Genomic DNA, 22,582 nt, shown 5'->3' with positions numbered 1-22,582 from the left:
CAATTTGGAGTTCCAGTCTCGTTTATCCAAGGAACCTCCTTATAGGTCCATTTTTCATTTGGAGGCCACTATGGCTGGACATATCGTGGAGTAATTAATTCTGCTGAGAGCATGTTTGAATGCAAATTTTTATTCAAAAAGTGGAAAGGATGGAATTGAAAACCCTGCATATTCTTTTTCTTCTTGATCAGCCTTTGAACCTTTTCTATACCCATCTTCTTTGGGTAAAGCTTATCTCTCACAAGGGAACTTTTTTTCTTTCATTGATTCTTCATTCACCATTAATTCATGGCCGAAAAAAATAAAAATAGCTCAAATTGTAGACTAACTCACCCTAAACCCAAAACCACCCTCTTTTTTTTTCTAAAAAACTTCAAAACGACCTAGATCTAAGATTTTACCGAAGGTAAAATAACTTTTCCGATGACGTTTGGGCTTCGACGAAGGTAAGATCTCCTCTCTTTTCTTCTCCTTTTGGTTTGTTTGTTGCTTGTTGGTGTTGTTTGCTCTCTTATCGTTCTTCCCGTTTTTCTCTCCCCCTTTTTGTTTGCTTTGCAAGATCGACTTTTTATAGGCCTCGGAAGGCCTCAGATAACCGTTCATTTTGGTGAGTCACCGGATCTACTATGGTGACTCACCATAGGGCGAGGTGTGCGGCTCTCATGCGGCTTCTGGAGTATTCTGGTGAGATCTGATGGTGACAATGGCGGTAGTGAGGTGTCACTGGAGGCGGCGGCGGCGTGGCAGTCACCGGTTGGGGCACCTGGAGGCGGCGGCCGGAATAGTTTTAGGGTTGGTGAACTCTAAAGTTTTTCCTAGATTAGATATAAAAAACGGGCCTCCAGGATTGGGCCTTTATTTTTATCGTATTATTTGTAATAATAATATAATTATTATAATAATAATAATATAAAAATACGGGACGAAAATGACTGTCAACAACATGAAAAGCCAAACTTAGGATTGTGACTGATTTCACTAATTGAATGAACATTTCTCTCCTATTGTTTCTCTTTCTTTTTTTCTTTTTTTCTTTCTCTTTTCCCTTAGTTAATTAACAATCAGTAATTCAAACCTCAATTTTTTTTAGTTTTGTTTAACTTTATGTTTTAAAAAAGATTTAATTACATCACATGTCCTCAAAGTATGACTATTATTCTAAATTGGTCCCTAAACTTTTAAATGCTCCAATTTCATCCCCATATTATGGCCTTCATTCTAAATTACTCCCCAAATTTTTTGAATATTCCAATTTCATCCCAATCTATAAATATATACCAGTTAAATTATTATATGTTTTAAAAAATAAAATTATGGTTGAAACTAATTATATATTTGGATGAATTTCGGGATGAAATTAGAATATTCAAAAGTTTAGGGATCAATTTAGAATGAGAGTCATAATTTGGGATGAAATTAGAATGTCCAAAAGTTAAAGGACTAATTTAAAATGAGAGTCATAGTATGAGGGTGAAATTGGAATATTCAAAAATTTAAGGATCAATTCAAATTGAGGATTATAGTTTAGGGACATATGATGCAATTAACTCTTTAAAAAATTATCATGATTCATCTTGTCTAATGTACTTGTTAAAATAGTATGACATTTACTTACTAACCCACCATTTTCACCTACTCTTCAACAACTGATTGTCGCTAGAAATTGGATATTATCGGAACTTCGAAACATTTTTCCCTTTTCTTTTTGTCGGTTGATTCTTTTTTCTTCTTTTTCCTATTTTTGGTTTTTTTTTTCTCAATATTTCGTCTTGACTAATCTATAGACCAAATCGGATCGCACACTTAATTTTGGTAGATGAATCTCTCAATTGGTATTTTCTACATATATAAAGACTCAAACTCAAGACTTACTTAAATGATATCAAACTGCTTGCTACTTGAATCAACTCCGTTAGTAGTTGATTCTTTCTTTTCAATACATAGAAAAGTAGGATTTTATGTTTAATGTATTGATTTTATACATTATCATGGTTTATTGTTTAAAATATTAAAAATAAATTTATTTTATTTTATTTTATAAATTAATATACTATTTGATATTTAAACATAATATTTGTCATATTTTAATAATAATATTAAATATAAGTTAATTTCAGATATTATTGACATATCATCAATAGATTAAATAATAATATATCAAATTAATTATTCATAGATTAAATATAAATTTATAATAACATAATCAAAATAAATTGATTACTTATCTCAAAACTTAAATTAGTTAACGGGCGTTTATTTAGATCTATATGTAAAAGAAAACCTGCAAGCTTGAGAAAGATTAAACTGGTGAACCACGGTTCGATGAACAATAAGATATTAAATTAATATATACATATACATACACATTAATACATATTTTACAATGAAGAAAAAAAAAGCAATTGTTTGAATTTCAACTTAAAAAAAATAAAACTCTAAATAGCATGATTATTCAAAACTATTTTCTTAAAAAAAAAAAATTTATTAATCTAGAGTGTTAATAAGATAATATATATTCAAAAGATTATCAATCATTTGATAATAAACGCTAAAACATCCCTATGAACTACGTGCTCGAACCCGAGAGCTCTAGGGACAACAATTATCTCTTTAACTACTGAAATCGTTTGATTCATGCTTAAAAAAATATCTTAATATTATATATTTTCTATTATTCATATTTGTTTTGTTGTTCATATCTAAAGTCTCTAGTCGTTTCTCTTAATATTATTATCTACAATGTTTGAATATAAAATATGAATTCTCTTATAAAATATAACGTGGGTGCTATATTACTATATCCAACATTTAATGATTTTTTATTATTATCTTGAACTTGTGTATGGACATAAATCTTACAAATGGTATGCTGGTTTTATTGAGACATACCAATACGGCTTCCTTATTTAGCTTGATTCTCTATATGGTATGCTTTTAATTATCAATGGTTCTTCGACAACGTATATGATCTATAGTTTTGCGTGATCTTGTTCCTTAACGTGACGTATTAGGACTTATAGTTAACTTCAATTGGAAGCCTATAACTTCATATGATCCAATCGGTGTTAGCCTATGCAAATGACTATGTGGAAGGTGTTCGTTCATTTTTGTGCGTAATTGATGATCTTAAAGACCCAAAGAACACACAGGGAAGAAGAAGGAAGGAATTAAATGCTTACACAATATACCTATGTTCCAGCTGATTAAATTAAGGCTTTTTGCCGTTTATCTCATATTTAATCCAGTTTTCTCGGTGGTAAATGAATTTATATTATTCTTTTAGATCCCGAGTTTGAGCACCAGCAATATCAGGGTTACAAGCGTTCAATGTCAAATGGTTGAGAATTACCCTAAATTAATAAAAATAAAAGAAAGATAATTTGTTTATACTTTTATAGGGCAATTTCACTTTGTTAAATTTTTATAAATACCATTTTTTTGGCTTAAAGCATTTAATATTTTAACAAAAATTATTTTACTTTTTTATTCTCTAATATTTCAAACTTTGCTCCTTTCTTTTGTAGCCTTTTCATTAGCCTCATCATTCTAATATATCTTTCCTACCATATAAATATATTGAAATTGTTGCACCCTTTCCCAACTTTTCTTCCCCGTTGGAATTTCATTTTATTGTCTCTACAAAACTTGCATCATAAGAAATCTTCCAAAGAAGAAATTCAAATTTTTTAAAAGGTCCTCGTACTATATATTTTATGAATTTAATCCTTCCACTTTTAAAATGTAAATTTTTATTCCAATATCAAAATTTTTCATTGTCTTTATCAAATAATTTAACATGATTTAATTCATTATAACATATGATGATCTAACATGCACGCATTAAAAATTTTGTATACTCGACAATATTTCTCATAAATCAAAAGTAAAAAAGAATAAAAATATATAATATTTATTTAATATACAAAAATATATATGTCGTGTTACACGTGTTTTGAAAATATAGGCCACGTCATATTATTTGACAGAACTCACATTTGAAAGTAAATAAATAAAAGGATTATAAAAAAATAAATTGTAGAGACTATATTTATCAATAACACATATTGCGAGGACTTTTAATACAATTTAACCCAATGGAAATAACTTTAAAACTTAAGAAAAGAGGAAATACACCTTGGTTCTTTCTTGTAAGATATCATGATCTTCTCCTTTTGCCTTTCCCCATTAGAAGATGAAAAAAATAAAGAAATGTATGATAAAAGAGAAAGATAAATGAGAGAGAAAGAAACCCAAAAGAGAACTTAAATCAATTAATATTATTCCAATATATAGTTTCTTTTCCTTATGAAGGAAATTATGGATACTTAAGATCAGAATAGCCGAGTAGTGTGGGTCACAGTCATAGGGTGTAGCATCTCTGTCTTCTTTTTAATGTCTTTGTAGTAATTTTCATGACTTCTATCTTTTTTATACGTTTCTGTCATTAGAATCTATGACGCGCATATGAAGACTGCATAAGAAGACTGTTCAACTATGTATTTATTTATTTATACATGCATTGTATTTTATCTTTACTTTTAATTTTCTAATTGTCGGAGGTCTTCCACGAAAGCTGCTCTCAACCTAGAGTTGTACATATAAAAATAGGATTTTGTTGTTGTTGTTTCGTTACGAAGGAACCACGTGATTGCTTTATATTTCTACCACTCCCAACTACCAAAGCATCACAACTTCACTTATTTTGAAAATAATAGTACTCGACGAGTAAAGGTTATTTTGAAAATTTAAAGAAGTTTGGAGTCAAATAAATTAAATGCATTCACTTATAAAAGAGTAACAGACAACATACGTAGCTCACAAACTTAACAAAAATATTCATAATCAATGACTGTACTGCGGGTTTGACTTTTACTGATCGAGCAGAGCTACTTCGTTCTATTCTATCATGACTCAGCTCAGCTCAGCGTACCTTAGCTTAGCTGATTTTTTATATACATATTGTCAAGGAATCCTTTATAATTACGTTTATTAAATTTAAAATATTAACTCAATTGGTCCATTAGATTTTTTATTTCATCAATAAAAACGTGATAAAGTATTATTAACAATAGTGTATCAATGGTTTATTATTATTATTATTAGGGTTTAATTATTTTTTCTATGTTACATTTTATATTCTGACTTAATTTATTGTATATCTTGTATAATTTATTATTATGATTTATTTTATAGAAAAAAAAATATACTTCCTGATATTTTTTTTACGCTCAAATTTATATATAAAAAATTCATGTTACTTTTTCATGTGTATTAATCTATTTATGAAAATTTTGCTTTTTAAATAATTTAGGAAATTCAAAAATTATAAACTTGTATTTATGTTCTAAACTTGTATTTTTATCCAAAATATAATTTATGCTTTATTTTAAAAAACTAAAAACAATAAAATTATAAAATTAAATATCCAACAAATTCCTAAAAACTAAGAGTTGTTATGTTTCTGAATTTTTTTTGTTTTATAAATTTATTGCTTTTAACTTTTTTTCATGATGTATAATAGTCTCTAATTAGATCATACGTTTCCTTTAAAAAATATTATCAAGAAAACGGATAAAATAAAATGATAATATAGAAATAACGAAAATAATATACAAGAAACAAAGTAAAAATTATTTTATAATACAAAAAATGTTATATTCAGTCTTGTTTTAAATGTACAATTTTTACTGAGATTAACCAAAAATTAATTAGACTGCCTTTAGATTTCTAATTACGTTTAATGATTTGATAAAATCTGAAGTTAAATTGTCCATTTTCCCCAGGTTTAATATATAGTGCATTGAAAAAAAATAATTGTAGCCAATTGTTTAAGCCAGCCAGCTGGAGCCAATGGCATTATATAAACTGAAAATACCGTTGGAGAGCTCAATTCAAGCATTCAACAGTATAGAGTTGGTTGGGTCTTTCACATTTGCATTTCTAACAGTCAACTCCTACCAGCCTTTTTATCCTCTTCTTCTCCTTCTAAACTCAACTATGGCAGAAACACTCAATAATTATTTTATCCTTCAAAACAAATTATATATATAAAAGTGATGCGTGAGTTCAATTTTGTTTTATATCCTTAAAATTCATGAGACCCCACATTTAATTCCTCTATCTCTCCCTTCTCTCTGCACCTTAAATCAACCATTTCATCAGCTAAACCAAAATCTCATATTGCCATGGGCGTCGTCGACATGACTAACCCACCCACCAAAGATTTCTTTGCTTCCCCCGCTCTCTCTCTTAGCCTTGTGAGTAATTTTAACTCCATTTTTTTCTGTCATGCATATATCTCATATAATGATGTTTCTGCTTTGTGTCTGTGTTTTATAAAGGCCGGGATATTCCGGGATACTGGTGCGACGGCGGCGGCAGCTGCCAGTATGGAGGTGGAGGAAGGAGATGAAGGAAGTGGCGGCGGTGGAGAAGGAGAATCGGGTAATAAAAAGGATGACACAGTGGAAATCAGTAGTGAGAACTCGGGTCCTGCAAGATCAAGATCCGAAGATGACTTGTTAGATCACAACGATGAAGACGACGACGATGCCGATAAAACCCAAAAGAAGAAGAGAAAGAAGTATCACCGTCACACGGCGGACCAAATCAGAGAAATGGAAGCGTAAATATCCCATTTCATTTCTTTATTTCGCTTTTTTTTTTTTAATGCAATTTACGTCTCACAACTTGAATGCAATGATATTTAATAAATTTGAAATACAGCTTGCAATCAATATTAAGTTACTTTGGGTAATTTCAATTCAAAATTCGTCAAACTGTTTTAATTGCAGTAAAATTTGTTTATATGCCAAACTCTCATATAAGTACATACACTACCATGCATGGAGCAGTTAATTGGGAAATATTTTTAACACTAAAAAAGTTATTGATATGCTTACAGAAGAAAACAAGATTATAAAGTTAAAGATGACCCAAAATTTTATGGCGACTTTAGTTACCTTTTCTAGCTTTGTTTTTAATTGAAAGACATGCACCAAAAGCCATATTCTTTGTTTTCTTGTTTTTCTTTTTCTTTTATCATGGCTGAAAACTGTTTCTCTTGTTCTGTAATTGCTTGACATTAATTGCTATCCTTGTATGATCAAAGTTGATGATGGGATTTTTTGTTTTTCTGTCTGTAACAAATTAAAGAAAATGTTGTTGCTTTGTATGAAGATGAAATACGTATAATAAACCTTTTCAGGCTGTTTAAGGAATCACCCCATCCAGATGAGAAACAAAGGCAGCAATTGAGTAAACAATTAGGCCTTGCTCCAAGGCAAGTCAAGTTCTGGTTTCAAAATCGTCGAACACAAATTAAAGTAATCCCAGTTATTCTCTTTTCAAGTTCTCATTTCTTAATTTTGGTTTAAATCAGAGTATTTGCATTTTGTGAATCATCTTTGCTGGTGGTAACGGAGTAGCCAATTTGCAGGCTATACAAGAGCGCCATGAAAATTCATTGTTGAAGCAAGAGATGGAGAAGCTCAGGGAGGAAAACAAATCCATGAGGGAGACTATAAACAAAGCTTGTTGCATCAACTGTGGCTTGGCTACCACTGCCAAAGACGGCTCCATTACAGCTGAAGAACAACAACTACGTATCGAGAATGCTAAGCTCAAAGCCGAGGTCAAGAGACCTATCAATAAAAAATTCTCTTTTTTTGTCCCTTGAAAAATCTTTATTAATGTTCATATATAGTCAACTTCAAAACAATTGCAGGTAGAAAAGCTAAGAAGAGTAATAGGAAAATACCCTTTAGGTGCATCAACGACCGGTTCATGTTCAGCTGAAAATGACCAAGAAAACAGGAGCTCATTGGATTTTTACACTGGGATTTTCGGGCTCGAGAAGTCAAGAATCATGGAGATTGTAAACCAAGCCATGGAAGAGTTGCAGAAGATGGCTACCGCAGGTGAACCGCTGTGGGTTCGAAGCGTCGAGACGGACCGGGAGATTCTTAACTACGATGAGTATGTCAAAGTGTTCTCCGTTGACAATTTAAGCAATGAGAGGCCAAAAAGATCAATTGAGGCCTCTAGAGAGACCGGGGTTGTTTTTGTTGATCTCCCAAGGCTGGTTCAAAGCTTCATGGATGCCGTAAGAAATAAATATTCATGTGTAGAAGCCATTTCCATAGTTGACAGTATCTTTGAATTTTTGTTTTATTTCTATCCGTGTCAATAGAATCAATGGAAGGAAATGTTCCCATGCATAATCTCTAAGGCGGCTACTGTTGATGTGATTTGCCATGGCGAAGCTCCAAATAAAAATGGTGCTGTGCAGTTGGTAAGTTCCCTTTGACCGCAGTTCATGTGTTATTGTCTCTTTTATGTATTATTTTATAATTTTTTGGGCAATCTTACGAACTGCTTTTCAAGGTAACGTGGAGTGGACTAGCTGTTATTTAACATTGAAATGTTAACCTTCATAAAATTGGGCAATAATCTTTTTGTTTAATGCATATAACCAGGAGCTGAAAATATAATGTCTATTGATAAATTTCTGTGTATATTTTTAATATTGTTGTTTAATAAAAATATTTTTTGGTAAATGTTCAATCAAAATATTAATGCCTAATACTTATCAGTTTATTATATAATAATATTTATTTACTATATTAAATAAACAAAACTATAGAGAAGAGATTATTCTTCAAAGTAAAGCTATCTTGACATATACGTTTTCCTTCTTTTTTAGTCTCGTGGTCCACGTGAAAAGTCTAAGCCTTTTTTCTTTTCTCTTTCATGTCTCTAACCTAAGAAACTCAGCGGAAGGTCAAAGCCATTTTACACCGACCCTTCTCGTAATTAGCTATTTGTCTCGGTAATTATATAGTCCAAAAAATTATTTATAATTTAGTCATTTGCTTAATTATAAATTCTGAATTTAATTCAATTTATTAATCGAATTATTATGCTTAAAGATTATATAATTAATAAATTTGAAATTCAAATTATACTGGAATCTTCATTGTAAACAAAAATCATAATTTTCTTAATTAAGTTTTAGACATTGTATTAATGGTTTGGTACTCTGAATTAAGCAGATGTTTGCTGAGCTGCAAATGCTAACACCCTTGGTACCCACCAGAGAAGTTTACTTTGTGCGGTATTGCAAGCAACTGAGTGCTGAAGAATGGGCAGTGGTCGATGTTTCTATTGACAAAGTTGAAGAAAATATCGATGCATCCTTAGTAAAATGCAGAAAGCGTCCATCAGGTTGCATCATCCAAGATAAATCCAATGGCCATTGCAAGGTGTGTGCATATATATATCTTTTAAGGGAAATTGACGGTTTTGCCTGACAGTTCATAACCTTATGTCTTGTTAAAACCATATGAATTGATATAATTTGATATTGATAACAAGCTTAAGAATATCATTTTTGACTAAATTTCAGGTGATTTGGGTGGAACACCTTGAGTGCCAGAAAAGTACTGTTCATACATTGTACCGTACCATTTTTAGCGGTGGCTTGGCCTTTGGTGCAAGGCATTGGATGGCAACATTGCAACATCAGTGTGAAAGGCTCGTTTTCTTCATGGCAACCAATGTTCCTACCAAGGACTCAACTGGTGAGCTTAAAAGCTGTCCATTTTGTTAAACGACATGTATGTTATTTTTTTGGTCAGCAAAGAAAATTTCTGACTAATGTTTGTTATTAAAATTTTAGGTGTTGCGACACTGGCTGGGAGGAAGAGCATTTTGAAATTGGCCCAGAGAATGACATGGAGCTTCTGTCATGCAATTGGTGCTTCGAGCTATCATACCTGGAATAAAGTCACCAGGAAAACAGGGGAAGACATTAGAGTTTCTTCCAGGAAAAACTTAAATGATCCTGGAGAACCTCTTGGGGTCATCGTCTGTGCTGTTTCTTCCGTTTGGTTGCCTGTCTCTCCGACTATTTTATTTGATTTCTTGAGAGATGAATCTCGTCGCAATGAGGTACTTACATCAATTAGAATCATAAAAAATGTATTGTTTTGAATACTCGTTTTCCTCTGCAAACTTTAGTGGGATATCATGTCAACCGGAGGTCCAGTGCAGTCCATCGCAAACTTGGCCAAAGGGAAAGATCGTGGCAATGCAGTAACAATTCAAGTACGTTCTTTAGGCATTGTTTTCCCCTCTGAATCATATATAGCATTTTAAGTTGCATCGTACTTTGTGTTCAGACAATGAAGTCAAAAGAGAACAGCATGTGGGTGCTCCAAGATAGCTGCACAAATGCTTTTGAATCCATGGTGGTCTTTGCTCCTGTGGACATAACTGGTATACAGTCAGTGATCACAGGATGCGACTCCAGCAACATGGCCATACTACCTTCAGGGTTCTCGATTCTTCCAGACGGGCTCGAGTCAAGGCCATTAGTGATCACTTCTAGGCACAAGAAGAGCAATGATACGGAAGGAGGATCCTTGCTTACAATAGCTTTCCAAATCCTAACAAACAGCTCCCAAACTGCTAAATTAACCATGGAATCAGTGGAATCTGTCAACACAATAATATCTTGCACATTGCGTAATATTAAGACAAGCTTGCAATGTGAAGATGGTTGATCAAACTACCTGTCTTGATTAGGTAGACATTAACTGTAAAATTCATAGTTATTTTTTCCTTTTCACCCCCACAACTTAGAGGTTTAAGCAGATAACCTATTTTTGTTATGTGGGTTTGTTTCTATTCCTTCTTTGGTTATGCACAGATGGTTTGGACTTCAGGCATATTTATGGAGGGGCAAGTGGATTGACAGAGTTGGATTTCAAAATTATTTTAGATCTAAGAGAGTGAAATATTCCTGATGTATATAATTACTGTTCATTTATGCAATATTGTGGTTTTCATGATTGCTTTACTAACTTCTGAGCCCTGAAATGTGTTGAATTATCCACTTGTTTTTCAAGGGATTTGGGGTTTTACACTGCTAAAATTGTCCAACCAAATAACATCTCACAGATTGCAAGAGACGCTGCAGTTACAAAGCAATACGCATTACTTGGGACTCAATGCCAACAAACAACAACTGTGACCTTTGAACCATCATGGAGATGCTTACAGTAAGGTTTATCAGGACTACATTTTTTGTATGATCACTCAGAAAGTTAGGCATTTTCAGTTTTCATCATCGATATGAGATAGTATTGTTAGATAAGTCGGGTCGGGTTGGTTTCAGCCAAATGGTAACTGTCGAATATCCCCCCCTCCTATTAATAAATTGTCAAACATGAAGTATCTTTGCATTGCTGCTTAAGTTCTCGGACCAAAACAAGAACAGAACAACACCATTGCAGCTTAGTTTGATGATCTTTGTAATCCAAGTAAATCAATTATAAAATGATTCATCTTAAAGCCACACACATTATAGTACTAGTACTACCGTAAATTATGTTCTTTACAATTTGATCCTTTCTTCAATAGCCTCTCAATCCAGGTTTTGTCACCAAAACATCAACTTATTCACTAATTAGAAAAGAAACCCAATTCAAATAAATCAATCAAGATTAGAGCAGAGAAAAGAGGTCATGGCAAACTCAAAAAGCAACCCACATCCTTGAAAAACAACAATTATTACATTAAGAAAAGAAGTAGTTTTTGAAACAGTGAAAACACTTGCAAAAGATTACAAGTTTACTCAACACAAAAGGAGCACACGCCGAAGGGTTTAACACTAAGCCTGCTGCTCTTGAGGCTGTTGAGATTCCAATGGAATCCCAAGCTCCCCTTTTTCCTCCTTCTCCTGCTTCCCATTCCTGCTTGGTACAGGCACCGCAATGAAAGTCTTGGTCTTGCTAATGGGCCTGCTCTTTTCAAGCTGCACATAGTCACCAACTTTGAATTGGTTATCTGGGTCATGAGCCTGGAACTTCTTCTTCTTCCTAACACGCCTCTTGTATTTTGGATGAGGGGCTAAACGCACCACTTCCACTGACACTGTCTTGTCGTTTGTAGCACAAACGACCCTACCTTGCAATGATTTCATTGCCCTGATTGGAGGGAGAAAAGCAGGGGATTTGAGGGGATGCTGAGTGACAGAAGAATCGGGTTTTGAGAGATGAGAGAGGGAAGTTGAGCCATGTAGAAATGGGGATGAAAGCTTGAGAGAATGGAGAGAAGAAGTTATCCACATTTTGGGGTGTAGTCTTCGGAGATGGAGAAGCAGCAGTGGATAAGGACTTGCGAGTTGTTTTATTCTTGTGCGTTATGGATTAGACATATGGGTTGGGTTTAGGAGTTGAATGTTTCATGGGCCTGCTTATTACGACCAATCCTAAGCCTGGTCCAGTTCTAGGTTGATTTAATCATAAAAAATATTATTTTTATTTTATTTTTTGAATCATTACTAATTTTGAAAAGGTAAATGTACTACATAATGATTGAATTTTTTATATTTGGTTCGATTATTATGCTTGTAAAAAGTTTTTTTTTAAATTTTTTTTGGTCAAATCACCATATTGATTATCCAAATAATTTTATTAGCTAAAATTGTGAATGTTCATCAATGGATACTACTAAGTGCTAGTGAGTGATGAAAATTCGCTAGAGATATTAAGAATGATTATAAGTTTTAATATAATTAATGCTAATAGTTAATAACTAAAAAACAAAACAAAATTAATAATCTTATAATATAAATATAAAAATATTCAATTGAATATTATGGAAATAAAAATCTTCTAAAATAGAATGAGTATGACAGTGCTTATCAATCTAATTTGTTATTGGATTTTTGAGGCGATGAACATGGCCCAGTAGTTTTTTTAGGATCATAAAACGGATAGGCTTATCTAAGTTTGGTCCACGTGCCACGATCTAAATGTAACTTCATATCTCATTCTGAAAAGCCCAATATGCCACGTGTCCAGCTGAAATCAACTGCAAAGATCAAAAACCCGAACAGCCCACTGCCAACTAACTCAATCTGTATGAAAGAAAGCAGTTAGGAAGAAGCAAAAACCAAGGCAATGGCTTCTCTTGCAACCTTAGCTGCTGTTCAACCAACGACCGTCAAGGGCCTTGGAGGCAGTTCTCTCAATGGAACCAAGCTCTTGGTCAAGCCAGCTCGCCAGAGTTTCAAACCCAAAAACTACAGGTGCCACCAAGCTTAATTTCTTACCTGCAGATCAATACTATTTAATTTCAACATATTTATATGGATAAAAAAATGTCTTTATTTTTCTTATGTGATAGGGCCGGTTCTGTGGTAGCAAAGTATGGTGATAAGAGTGTGTACTTTGATTTGGAGGATATTGGCAACACAACTGGGCAATGGGACTTGTACGGGTCTGATGCACCTTCACCATACAACCCACTCCAGGTTTCACCCTTGTTCCTCAGTTTCATCGATTTGATATTCGAGAAAGATTTGCAGAGTACTTTTACACAGACCATTCTGTAAAATTTGGTTTCTTTCTTGCTATTTGTTTATTGATATGTTAATTTCCTTCTTTTTTTGAGTGAAACATGGTTTCTTAAGCTAAAAATATTGAATGCAATGGTTAGGACAGTTAGGTTTGGAACTGAATTATGATGTTGAATAAAATCTAATGCCCCGAGGTAATTATTTGTTTGCATTAACTAATACAAGTGTGCATGAATGTTTGGAATTGCAGAGCAAGTTCTTTGAGACATTTGCAGCTCCATTTACCAAGAGAGGATTGTTGCTCAAGTTCCTCATCTTGGGAGGCGGCACCCTTGGTCTTTTCCTCAGTGCCACTGCTTCCGATGACCTTCTACCGATCAAGAAAGGTCCACAACTTCCACCAAAGCCCGGGCCCCGTGGCAAGATCTAATTTACCGCAACTTTTTTTAAGCTTTTCATTGTATGTACCTTGTTTTAGTTTTCAAACATGTAATCCTAAAATGCTACCTTCGTTATCGATCCAATGACATTTGTTTCACGCTTTACTGGTGCATTGCTTTCCGTTTTGAAATATCTGGTCTTTGACATTGATCCCTTCCCTTTCTGAGTACAAATCACAACTGCTGCTGAAGAACTAATAATCTGTCCATTGCCGTTGCATTTAACAAATGCCTAATTTTCTGGAAATATATCAGAAAGCAGATCTATTAACTGAGTGATAAACTGTTTAAAAATCAGGGAAATGTTGCCGAAATTTACAATTTCACAAACAAATAGAATAAATTACTATTAAGAAACATGAATTCCTTCTGTGGATATGAAACAAGAAACCCTTTTCCTGGTTTCTACAGGTATTAATATATGGAATGACTTTAATGTCCATAGTTTTAGTTTACTTCGCTATTTACAAAAGGAAGTTATAGATATACAGAAAGAAACAAGCAGCCTACTTTAATCCCATCTAGGTCGAAACACCTATGGTTGTAAGTCAGGCTTTCTCACACTTTATATTCATGTATCTATAACACTCTAGCTCTCTATATCTCTATCTGCTTCCGATTTTCATTGACGCGCTGTAGGGCTTCGTACTCCACCCAAGCTCTCAACATAGGAGACCTTGTTCGTCCCTATGTTTAGTTTTTGCAAGTTTCCATCGACATCTTTGGTTATCTCATCTGTTTCTGCCCTTTCATCAGAGTCGTTCTGATCTAAACTCCAAGTAAGTCTGAGAGGGTCTTTGCACTCATTGCAGATGTATCAAAGCTTGGACTTGTAGTCACTGAAGTAGTCTGGCTTTCGTCCTTTAAACTGCTCCATTTGCATGGTTGTGTATTTGGATTTCGGGTCATGTTGTCGAGCTGGCTGCCCATTGTGATATCTTGGTTGTTGCTTGTCCACTGACTAAAGAGACCCACCACATTGTCAACAGGGATGTCATTAATGCATTGGGTCCAAAGGATGGGTCCAAAGAGGCCCCCATGTCGATGAAACCGAGCTGGTTTCTGCATTAGTTGAACACCAATTAGGGGTGACGATTTTGAAAACGAACCCTACGTACCAGAAGAACTTTTTGGGCTCGATAATGTGGTGCTCTTACCTCATGTGGGAAGCGGTACGGTGGAAACCCGGGAAGCTATGGCTGATCTTGTGATTGGGAATTTGGAGGCACACTTTCAGAAGAAACCACTGTTAACTCCTGTGGTTTAATGGTGCTAATGCTAGTTGATTGCCAACTTCAGATTGCAGCTCTCATTTGTATTTTCATGATTTTATGGACATTGAATGGTAGAGATTATATGTTGATGATTGTAAAACCCTTCATCCTATGGGGTAAATGTTGGTTGGTTGGTTGCAAGTTGAAACCGGAATAAAAAATTAGGCATCCTTTGTTGATCCATTATTAAAATTGAACGAATTAAGTATTTACTGATCGCATATATTTTCCTTTTTATGATTAGATTAAACTTGTTCAAGGATGGGTGGATAAGTTCATTTTATCCGAGTAAGGCTCGATAAATAATGAGATTAAATGTGTAATTATGCAAATTTACTTGGATTGACATAATAGCAATTCCATTAACACTTAATAGTAAGCGATTTTGATTGAAATCGAATTGAAAATTTAGTGATTTAATTGATACTTTTTCTAATTTAATGGTTAAAATAGAATAGATTCAATAGTTGAGTTGCCTTCGAGTAGTTTAACCTAAGTTTAAAAACAGTGTTGACCATCACCAAGATGTAAAATGCATTGCATTCATCCAAATTACTCAAATATGGACTAATTTAATTCATTTAATAAAAGAACCAAACAATCTCAGTTCATTTTTGACTGACAAAAAGGTTGACACTGGCAAACCACTCCTCAAATTTAGCTTCAGTTCCCCTTAATACGCGCTATCAGCCTATCTTTAAAAGCTTGTTTCTCATTAACAAAACTACCCCACGAAAAAAAAACCCCAAAAACATCGCTTCCGCCGCAGATCTGATCCAAAACTTTCACATTTCTTCACCTCCATTGCAAAATCCTTGAAGAAAAACAAAACCTTCTAACAAGTTCACCATGCTTTACTGCCAAAGACCCACTTCCAAATTCCTTCTTCTCACCTTTGTCCTACTACTCTCTTCTTCCATAAACGTCAATGCCTCTGATCCCACCAGCTCTGAAGCGGATTCCGATGAACTTGAACAGCTTTTAGCCCTGGATGAACAAGAAGATCACCTACACCATGACCAAGAGTCTATCAGTAGATTTTCAGAAGCTGAGGTGTTAAGTAAAGCACAAAGGATAGTTCTTGAACTCAACAGTGATATTTCCAAGAGGGTCATTGATGAGAACGAGTTTGTTTTGCTTTTGGGGTATGCTCCTTGGTGTGTGAGGAGTGCTGAACTTATGCCCCAGTTCGCTGAAGCTGCTACTTCTTTGAAGGAATTGGGAAGTCCAATTGTGATGGCCAAGCTTGATGCTGAAAGATACCCCAAGGTGGCTTCTTTGCTTGATATTAAAGGATTTCCTACGCTGCTTTTATTTGTTAATGGCACTCCTCAAACTTATACTGGTGGATTTTCAGCGTAAGTTGCTCTTTTCTTCTATGTTGAGTTGTAAATTAATTTAGAGAGAACTCACATGATAGAAAATTGTGCTTAATGTAATGTCCGGTTGATTTCTGATTTCAGGGAAGAAATAGTGATATGGGCTAGGAAGAAGACCGGTGTGCCTGTCATTAGAATAAGCACAGTGAACGAGGCAGAATATTTTCTTAAGAAGTACCATATGTTTGTGATTGGCCATTTTGAGAAATTTGGGGTATGTTTACTTGAATCGTTTTACATATCATGTCTAAACATGGTTATAAGTTTTATGGTAAATCTTGATTTTGGGTTATAAATTTCAATTATTGCCCAAGTTCTACACCTTAATGATGCAACTGTGTTCTTTAATCCTATGTTTGTAATTGGTCTTTTTGAGAAAGTTGTTATTTAAATCTTCATGTTTCTAGACTATTCTGTATCGCGGTCTTCGGTAATATTGAGCTTACTATCTAAACTATTGATATTATAGGTTGAGTCTTCTCAAATTAGTCTGCAAATTCATAAATCACAGTTTAGAATATGTTGATAGCATGTAGGCACAAATTTTATAGCAAGTAAGTCATCATTCAGGTTCATCATGTTTGAGTGGCAACTCTCTAGGCTCTTCTTTACTATCATCTTCTTTAGTCCATTCTGTTATGTGGTATCAAAGTCTTTTTTGATGTGGAAAATAAGAGCTTGCAAGCAGTCATTTAGATGAATTATTCCAAAACACTTGCTTCCCAGAAAACCTGGTTTCAATTATGTTTTCAGATGATGACTACATTTACAAACACCCTCTTTTTGCTAAATCGCTTTGATGTCAAGTGGGACTGCAATTCTAGACTTCTGAATCTTTAAAATTCATATTGTTTATCCTTTGTTTTGATATACCTTCTACTCCACCACCACCATCTTATAAGGTGCATGGCTAATATTTAACATTGTCTTCTAGTGTCTCGAATTTTCTGATGCACTTGCAGAATTTTATTATCATGTTTTTTTTTTCTTCAGGGATCTGATTATGAGGCATTTGTAAAGGCAGCAATGTCTGACAATGAAATCCAGTTTGCTGAAACAAACAACATTGAGGTTGCAAAAGTTCTCTACCCTGATATAAAAGCTACTAATTTCCTTGGGATTGTTAAAAGTGAACCGGAAAGATACACTGCTTATGGTGAGTTCATAATCTGGAAAACTGCTTTTTGTGAATGATTTTTTAGTTATTTGCTGAGGTCATAATCAGTGACTGTCAGAAGTAAGATCACATGAGACTGCTAAATAAACTTATCGTCTAATGACTTTCTCTGTTCTTGCCTTCTTTTTTATTTTATTTTTTGCTTGACTACATTTATAACGGTCAACCAGAATCATTGACGAGACTAATAACTCATCTGTCTGGTTTTACAGGAGGTACCTTTGAGATGGATAACATTTTGCAGTTTCTGGACTACAACAAGTTTCCGTTGGTTACTAAATTGACTGAACTAAATTCCGTCAGAGTTTACTCCAGTCCTGTCAAGCTTCAGGTTTCCATGCTTTTCGTCATTACCTTTGATTGTTTACTATGATCATGGTTTCCATTTTCTTTTCCTTTCTGTATATAACTATTTCATATTTCTTTTTCCAATACCAACTTACTGAAAGCACTGGTATTATAGCAGTGAAGATATTGGTTGCATATGGGAGTTGTATGTAATTTCTTAGGTTTTGCATAGTGATCGAAAATCTCTGGTGTATATGTAAATTTTTGTTTACAATTTGGTTAGTGTTACTACATCATTTACCCTGATGAGGTTATTTGGGTGTAACTGGAACAATGTCTGTCATTGAATTTTAGTTAACTAGTAAATATTCTACCAACACTAATGTGCTGAGAATCTAATTAAAATGAAACAATAATACAGAAGTCAGTGTGGGTCAACTTTCTGATATGTACCTTTTTTTTTTCATATGTGGTTGTGTATATTTTGGCTTCCATACAGTTGCATAAAGTTTTCACCATCTTGGAAACTAAAGTAGTATCGTGAATTTACCGTTTTTATCTATCAGGTTTATGTCTTTGCAAAAGCAGATGATTTCAAGACTCTTCTTGAGCCTCTTCAAGAAGTTGCAAGAAAGTTCATAACAAAGGTATTTAGATTGATTATTTGACAGTTCGATATTTTGGTGCAAATAGCTTCATTCTTTCTTTTTTTCTCTTATGGTGCAGTTAATGTTTATTTATATCGACATCCTGGATGAAAACCTTGCAAAGCCCTTCTTGACCTTGTTTGGGCTTGAGGAATCAAAGAACACTTTGGTGAGCTTTTCTTTCTTTTGAATGATAATGCTTTAACTACTAATGAATCTATTTCTTAGGCACCTAAAGTTGATGCAATTTATTTCTGTTTGCCTGATAGGTGACTGCATTTGATAACAAAGGCACCTCGAAGTACTTGTTGCAGTCCGATCCAACCCAAAGAAACATTGAAGTAACAATTCAGCTCTATAGATTTCAGGTTTAAGGAACTATCTATTCTGAAAACTAATATGGTGTTCTGAATTGGACTTTACAGGAGTTTTGCTCGGGGCTTTTGGATGGTTCTATCTCAACATACTTCAAATCACAGCCAATACCAGATAATGTGAGGGTCAAAATTTATGTTCTCTCTTATTTCTCTTGCATAATGTTTGGTGGATATGATTTAGGCTCTGCTGCTTTGTCATTGCTGTCTTCTATTTGAAACTACATTTCTTTCTGAATCTGCATATTTGCTTCTGAGTTTCTTTTTCAAAAATTTGAATGCTGTCAAAAAAATTTCCATGCATTGAATGTTGTGGTTCTGTAATCCCAACATTTCTTGTGAAAGTTGAAGAAAAAATTGAAATGCAAGTGTCATCATCTGCATCATGTCGATGAAAGAAGTTCCTTTCGCTGCACATCTGAAAGATATCTTCCATCGAGCTCCTGAAATTTGAATTTAATATTTATTCTAATTTATCCTACTTCTAATGAACTTTTGTATTATGAATTTTGCAGAATAATGCGAGTGTACTAGCTGTCGTGGGAAAGACATTTGATGACTTGGTGTTGAACAGTTCCAAGAATGTTCTTTTAGAGGTATCAATCTTTTGGACCTTCCATGCATTTTTAGTATATGCCAATGAGATGTGCAAACTAATTAATCCATTAGAGCTGCATCTGAAAAATGAAAGTACAGAATGACTAGATTCACTGCACACGTGGCATCACTGTCCCTTGCTCTTATAAATTTAGATACACGATTAGATTGATGGTAGTAATTTGCAGCATTTGAACTATATCACCTGCTATATATTAATTTAAATCAAGAGTCAAGAAATTTTCTGCGTAATATACCCTTTAAAAGGTCTTATTTCATTGTTGCCAAACAGGTATATACACCGTGGTGCATCAATTGTGAGACCACAAGCAAGCAGGTTGAGAAATTGGCTAAGCATTTTAAAGGTTTGGACAATCTGGTTTTTGCGAAGATTGATGCTTCTGCTAATGAACATCCCAAACTTCAGGTATGCTTTTTTTAAGCAATCGGTCAGGTGTAGGATACACCTTAATATTGAATACCCTTTTGATTTCCTCCAAAAGATAGCTTGATTGTCAGATGAGGGTCAGTTACCATGTTCGACATTCATTTCCTGCGGTGGGACTGGAACTCCTAAACCTTCATGATTCTTAGTTTGAGTGTCAGTAGAAAACCAAGAAAGCGCATTATTCACATATGGAATCCTTCTATCTTTTCCGTTACATTCAGCATGGATTACACATTGATGACTGCAAGTTCGGTTCATACTCGACATTGTTTATCGTTCCAGGTCGATGACTACCCGTCACTCTTTTTGTACAAGGCCGGTGACAAAGACAATCCGGTAATTGTTGTAACAATTCAGTCCATTTTTATTCATCTCATATTTATTAAGCACCATCTGACATAATGATCCTTTTTTTTTTTTGGATTTGCAGATCAAACTTTCAACAAAATCTGGTTCAAAAGAACTAGCAGCCTTCATTAACAAACAAGTGAGACCCAAAGATCAAGCGGCCAAGGATGAATTATAGGGAATATATAGCGAAGAAAACCTAAATACTTTTATGGCAGCCCTCAAGGCCTCCCAAAATTAAAGGGAAAAAGGAGCACTAAGTGAGGGTGTTGGAAAGTTGGATTGTATTAATTTGACTAATTGATGCGTATGGAACTTATTGTTAAGGCAACAAGTCAACAAAGAACAACAACAACAAACCATCTGTCGTTTCTTTTCATAATTTAGAGAAATTTGTCATTCGATAGTCTTACCCATGGACCTCTTCATTTAGATGAAGAGAACATATATGTCAAAACAGTTCTGCAGAGTCTTCAATAGCCAATATAATTAATGCTATCCCTTTTCTCTCCTTCGAATGGTCATCATGATTCCATTTGTTGGAAAGACTCAAGAAACAGGGATTTCTCCTTAAAATCTGGCCTATAACTGTTAACAAAAATTCTCCTTGCTTATCAACTGTTAGATGGATATAGTTGTGGAAAATCATGCATCAAATTCCTCCTACTCGTTCCTTTCTTGCAGAATGTGGAAATTGCACAAGTGCAAAACCCAACCTGGAATTAACATTCGCATTCAAGAGAATGTCACTAGGTTAAAATTTCTCGGAACCAAGCTGGAATCCCATTTTAGATTATGAACATCAAGGTTTAAGGTTTAGGGTTAGAGTTAATGATAATTTAATGAGGGTTTTGAGATTATGAGACACCAGACAAGCTTAAAAGTTTCTTTTTTCTTCAATATGATGATATCCCAAAACACAATACATAATTCATTCAGTATCCTACACTCCAAGTAGCCTACTCGAACATCATTAGAAAATATAAGGCTTAATATAAAGTAGGTGCTTAAATCATACCATTTTTCGTATTTAAGTATCTAAATGTTAGAAACATTATCATTTTAAGTCGATGCTGAAAGATTCCCTTAAGTAACATGTATCGCGTTCTTAAAAAAAATTATTTAAAATGAAAAACATAAAAATATAATTTCCTTAAAAAAAATCAAAATTTTCAGAAATTCTAAAAGAAATCCAAAACTTTGAAAATATTTATTTCGATCCCTATATCTAAGCCGACCACTGCTATCTGCTGTAGTTGCTGTTGACCGAATCCCCACCAAAAACATAGTCACCGTCACTACCCTACCGTCATCAAATGTTAATGTTGGGTGGAGCCGTGGAGGGGTATAGTGGGAGGGAGCGAGAGGGAGGGGGCGGGAAAGGGAAAGGGGGAGGGGACACAAAATGAACTAATAACTATGACTATTCTGGAAAGTGCCCACCTAAACAAATTTTCCAGGATCATTCAAACCTACAATCCTAATTGCATTTTTTAAAATAAAAAAGTAGAACTAGTGATTATACGAACTGCTCTATTCTATTACTACATAAATTTCCATGAGTTTGGCTAAAACAAACAGCATCAAGATCCATTAAACCGTTCAAAAAGAAAGAAAAAAGCTATAATGATAAGAAATACATTAAGCTTGCAGGAGAATTTTACACCAGGCCCTCAACCAGAATTGGTTTTTCCTTTTCCCTCTCGTCATCATCCTGCTTTTCACCCTTCTTTTTCTTTTCATCTTTAATCTCCAAACCCTTGAGGTCATCATCTAAACAACCCTTCCCAGCCATGGCTTCTCCGTCATCACCACCCACAATCACCAAGTCCTTACCCTCCCCTACTTCTTCACCGCATCCCTTCTCCTTCACGCAGCCGTCCACCGCATCCGAAGTTGGAACCAGTGACCCTCCGCCAACCAACACCACATCAGGCATGTCTGGACATGGCGGCGAAATAAGAATATCGGAGGAGCAGTTACCCTTGTCGGTGAGCGGGTTGTCTACGCATCCGTGCTCAACTTCATCTTCATCATCAGAATGGAAGAAGGTGGCCGCACGTGACTTGACGACGGAAGCAGCTTTGAGGAAAGCCTCCTGTATGGAATCTGGCGGAAGAGCACACTCCTCGAAACCTTATCCTTCTTCTCAAAGAAAAGAAAAGCTTCTTCTGATCGAAAGATTCAGCGATACAGGAACCTTGGATTCAATAATAGAGATAACTGAGCAGGTTCCAGAAATGG

General features: G+C 34.4%; 4 protein-coding genes across 5 annotated transcripts; 3 read left to right on the top strand and 1 right to left on the bottom strand.

The window, feature by feature from the left end:
* The first annotated feature begins 6,084 nt into the window (after window positions 1-6,084).
* Window positions 6,085-18,446, top strand: LOC120190761 (homeobox-leucine zipper protein GLABRA 2-like). Of its 2 annotated transcripts, XM_039193806.1 has the most exons (11): window positions 6,087-6,257; window positions 6,342-6,625; window positions 7,208-7,325; window positions 7,439-7,633; window positions 7,727-8,104; window positions 8,192-8,293; window positions 9,054-9,263; window positions 9,407-9,581; window positions 9,680-9,951; window positions 10,021-10,107; window positions 10,182-10,861. In XM_039193806.1, the coding sequence occupies exons 1-11, from the start codon at window positions 6,186-6,188 to the stop codon at window positions 10,563-10,565; spliced, it is 2,277 nt and encodes a 758-aa protein (XP_039049737.1). In that variant the 5' UTR covers window positions 6,087-6,185; the 3' UTR covers window positions 10,566-10,861. The 2 variants fall into 2 exon arrangements, with proteins under 2 accessions (XP_039049738.1, XP_039049737.1); XM_039193807.1 differs by lacking the exons at window positions 10,021-10,107; window positions 10,182-10,861 and adding an exon at window positions 18,434-18,446 and having other exon boundaries at window positions 6,085-6,257; window positions 9,680-9,999.
* On the bottom strand, window positions 11,488-12,182 carry LOC120190764 (30S ribosomal protein S17, chloroplastic-like). Its single transcript, XM_039193809.1, has one exon. It carries the CDS (start codon window positions 12,131-12,133, stop codon window positions 11,675-11,677), a length of 459 nt encoding a protein of 152 aa, XP_039049740.1. The 5' UTR covers window positions 12,134-12,182; the 3' UTR covers window positions 11,488-11,674.
* On the top strand, window positions 12,908-13,910 carry LOC120190765 (photosystem I reaction center subunit VI, chloroplastic-like). The gene is made up of 3 exons (XM_039193810.1): window positions 12,908-13,096; window positions 13,195-13,321; window positions 13,617-13,910. The coding sequence occupies exons 1-3, from the start codon at window positions 12,969-12,971 to the stop codon at window positions 13,794-13,796; spliced, it is 435 nt and encodes a 144-aa protein (XP_039049741.1). The 5' UTR covers window positions 12,908-12,968; the 3' UTR covers window positions 13,797-13,910.
* Window positions 15,804-20,672, top strand: LOC120190762 (protein disulfide isomerase-like 1-6). The gene is made up of 12 exons (XM_039193808.1): window positions 15,804-16,438; window positions 16,544-16,673; window positions 17,453-17,615; window positions 17,849-17,967; window positions 18,491-18,571; window positions 18,651-18,740; window positions 18,841-18,912; window positions 18,997-19,065; window positions 19,461-19,541; window positions 19,835-19,969; window positions 20,273-20,326; window positions 20,421-20,672. Exons 1-12 carry the CDS (start codon window positions 15,930-15,932, stop codon window positions 20,514-20,516), a joined length of 1,599 nt encoding a protein of 532 aa, XP_039049739.1. The 5' UTR covers window positions 15,804-15,929; the 3' UTR covers window positions 20,517-20,672.
* The last annotated feature ends 1,910 nt before the right edge of the window (window positions 20,673-22,582 follow it).

The sequence above is a fragment of the Hibiscus syriacus genome, unplaced genomic scaffold (genome assembly GCF_006381635.1).
Source record: "Hibiscus syriacus cultivar Baekdansim isolate YM2019G1 unplaced genomic scaffold, ASM638163v2 tig00116962_pilon, whole genome shotgun sequence".
NCBI classification, from domain to species: domain Eukaryota; kingdom Viridiplantae; phylum Streptophyta; class Magnoliopsida; order Malvales; family Malvaceae; genus Hibiscus; species Hibiscus syriacus.
The sequence above is the reverse complement of the archived record's forward strand: the minus strand, read 5'-3'. Positions and strand labels throughout refer to the sequence as shown.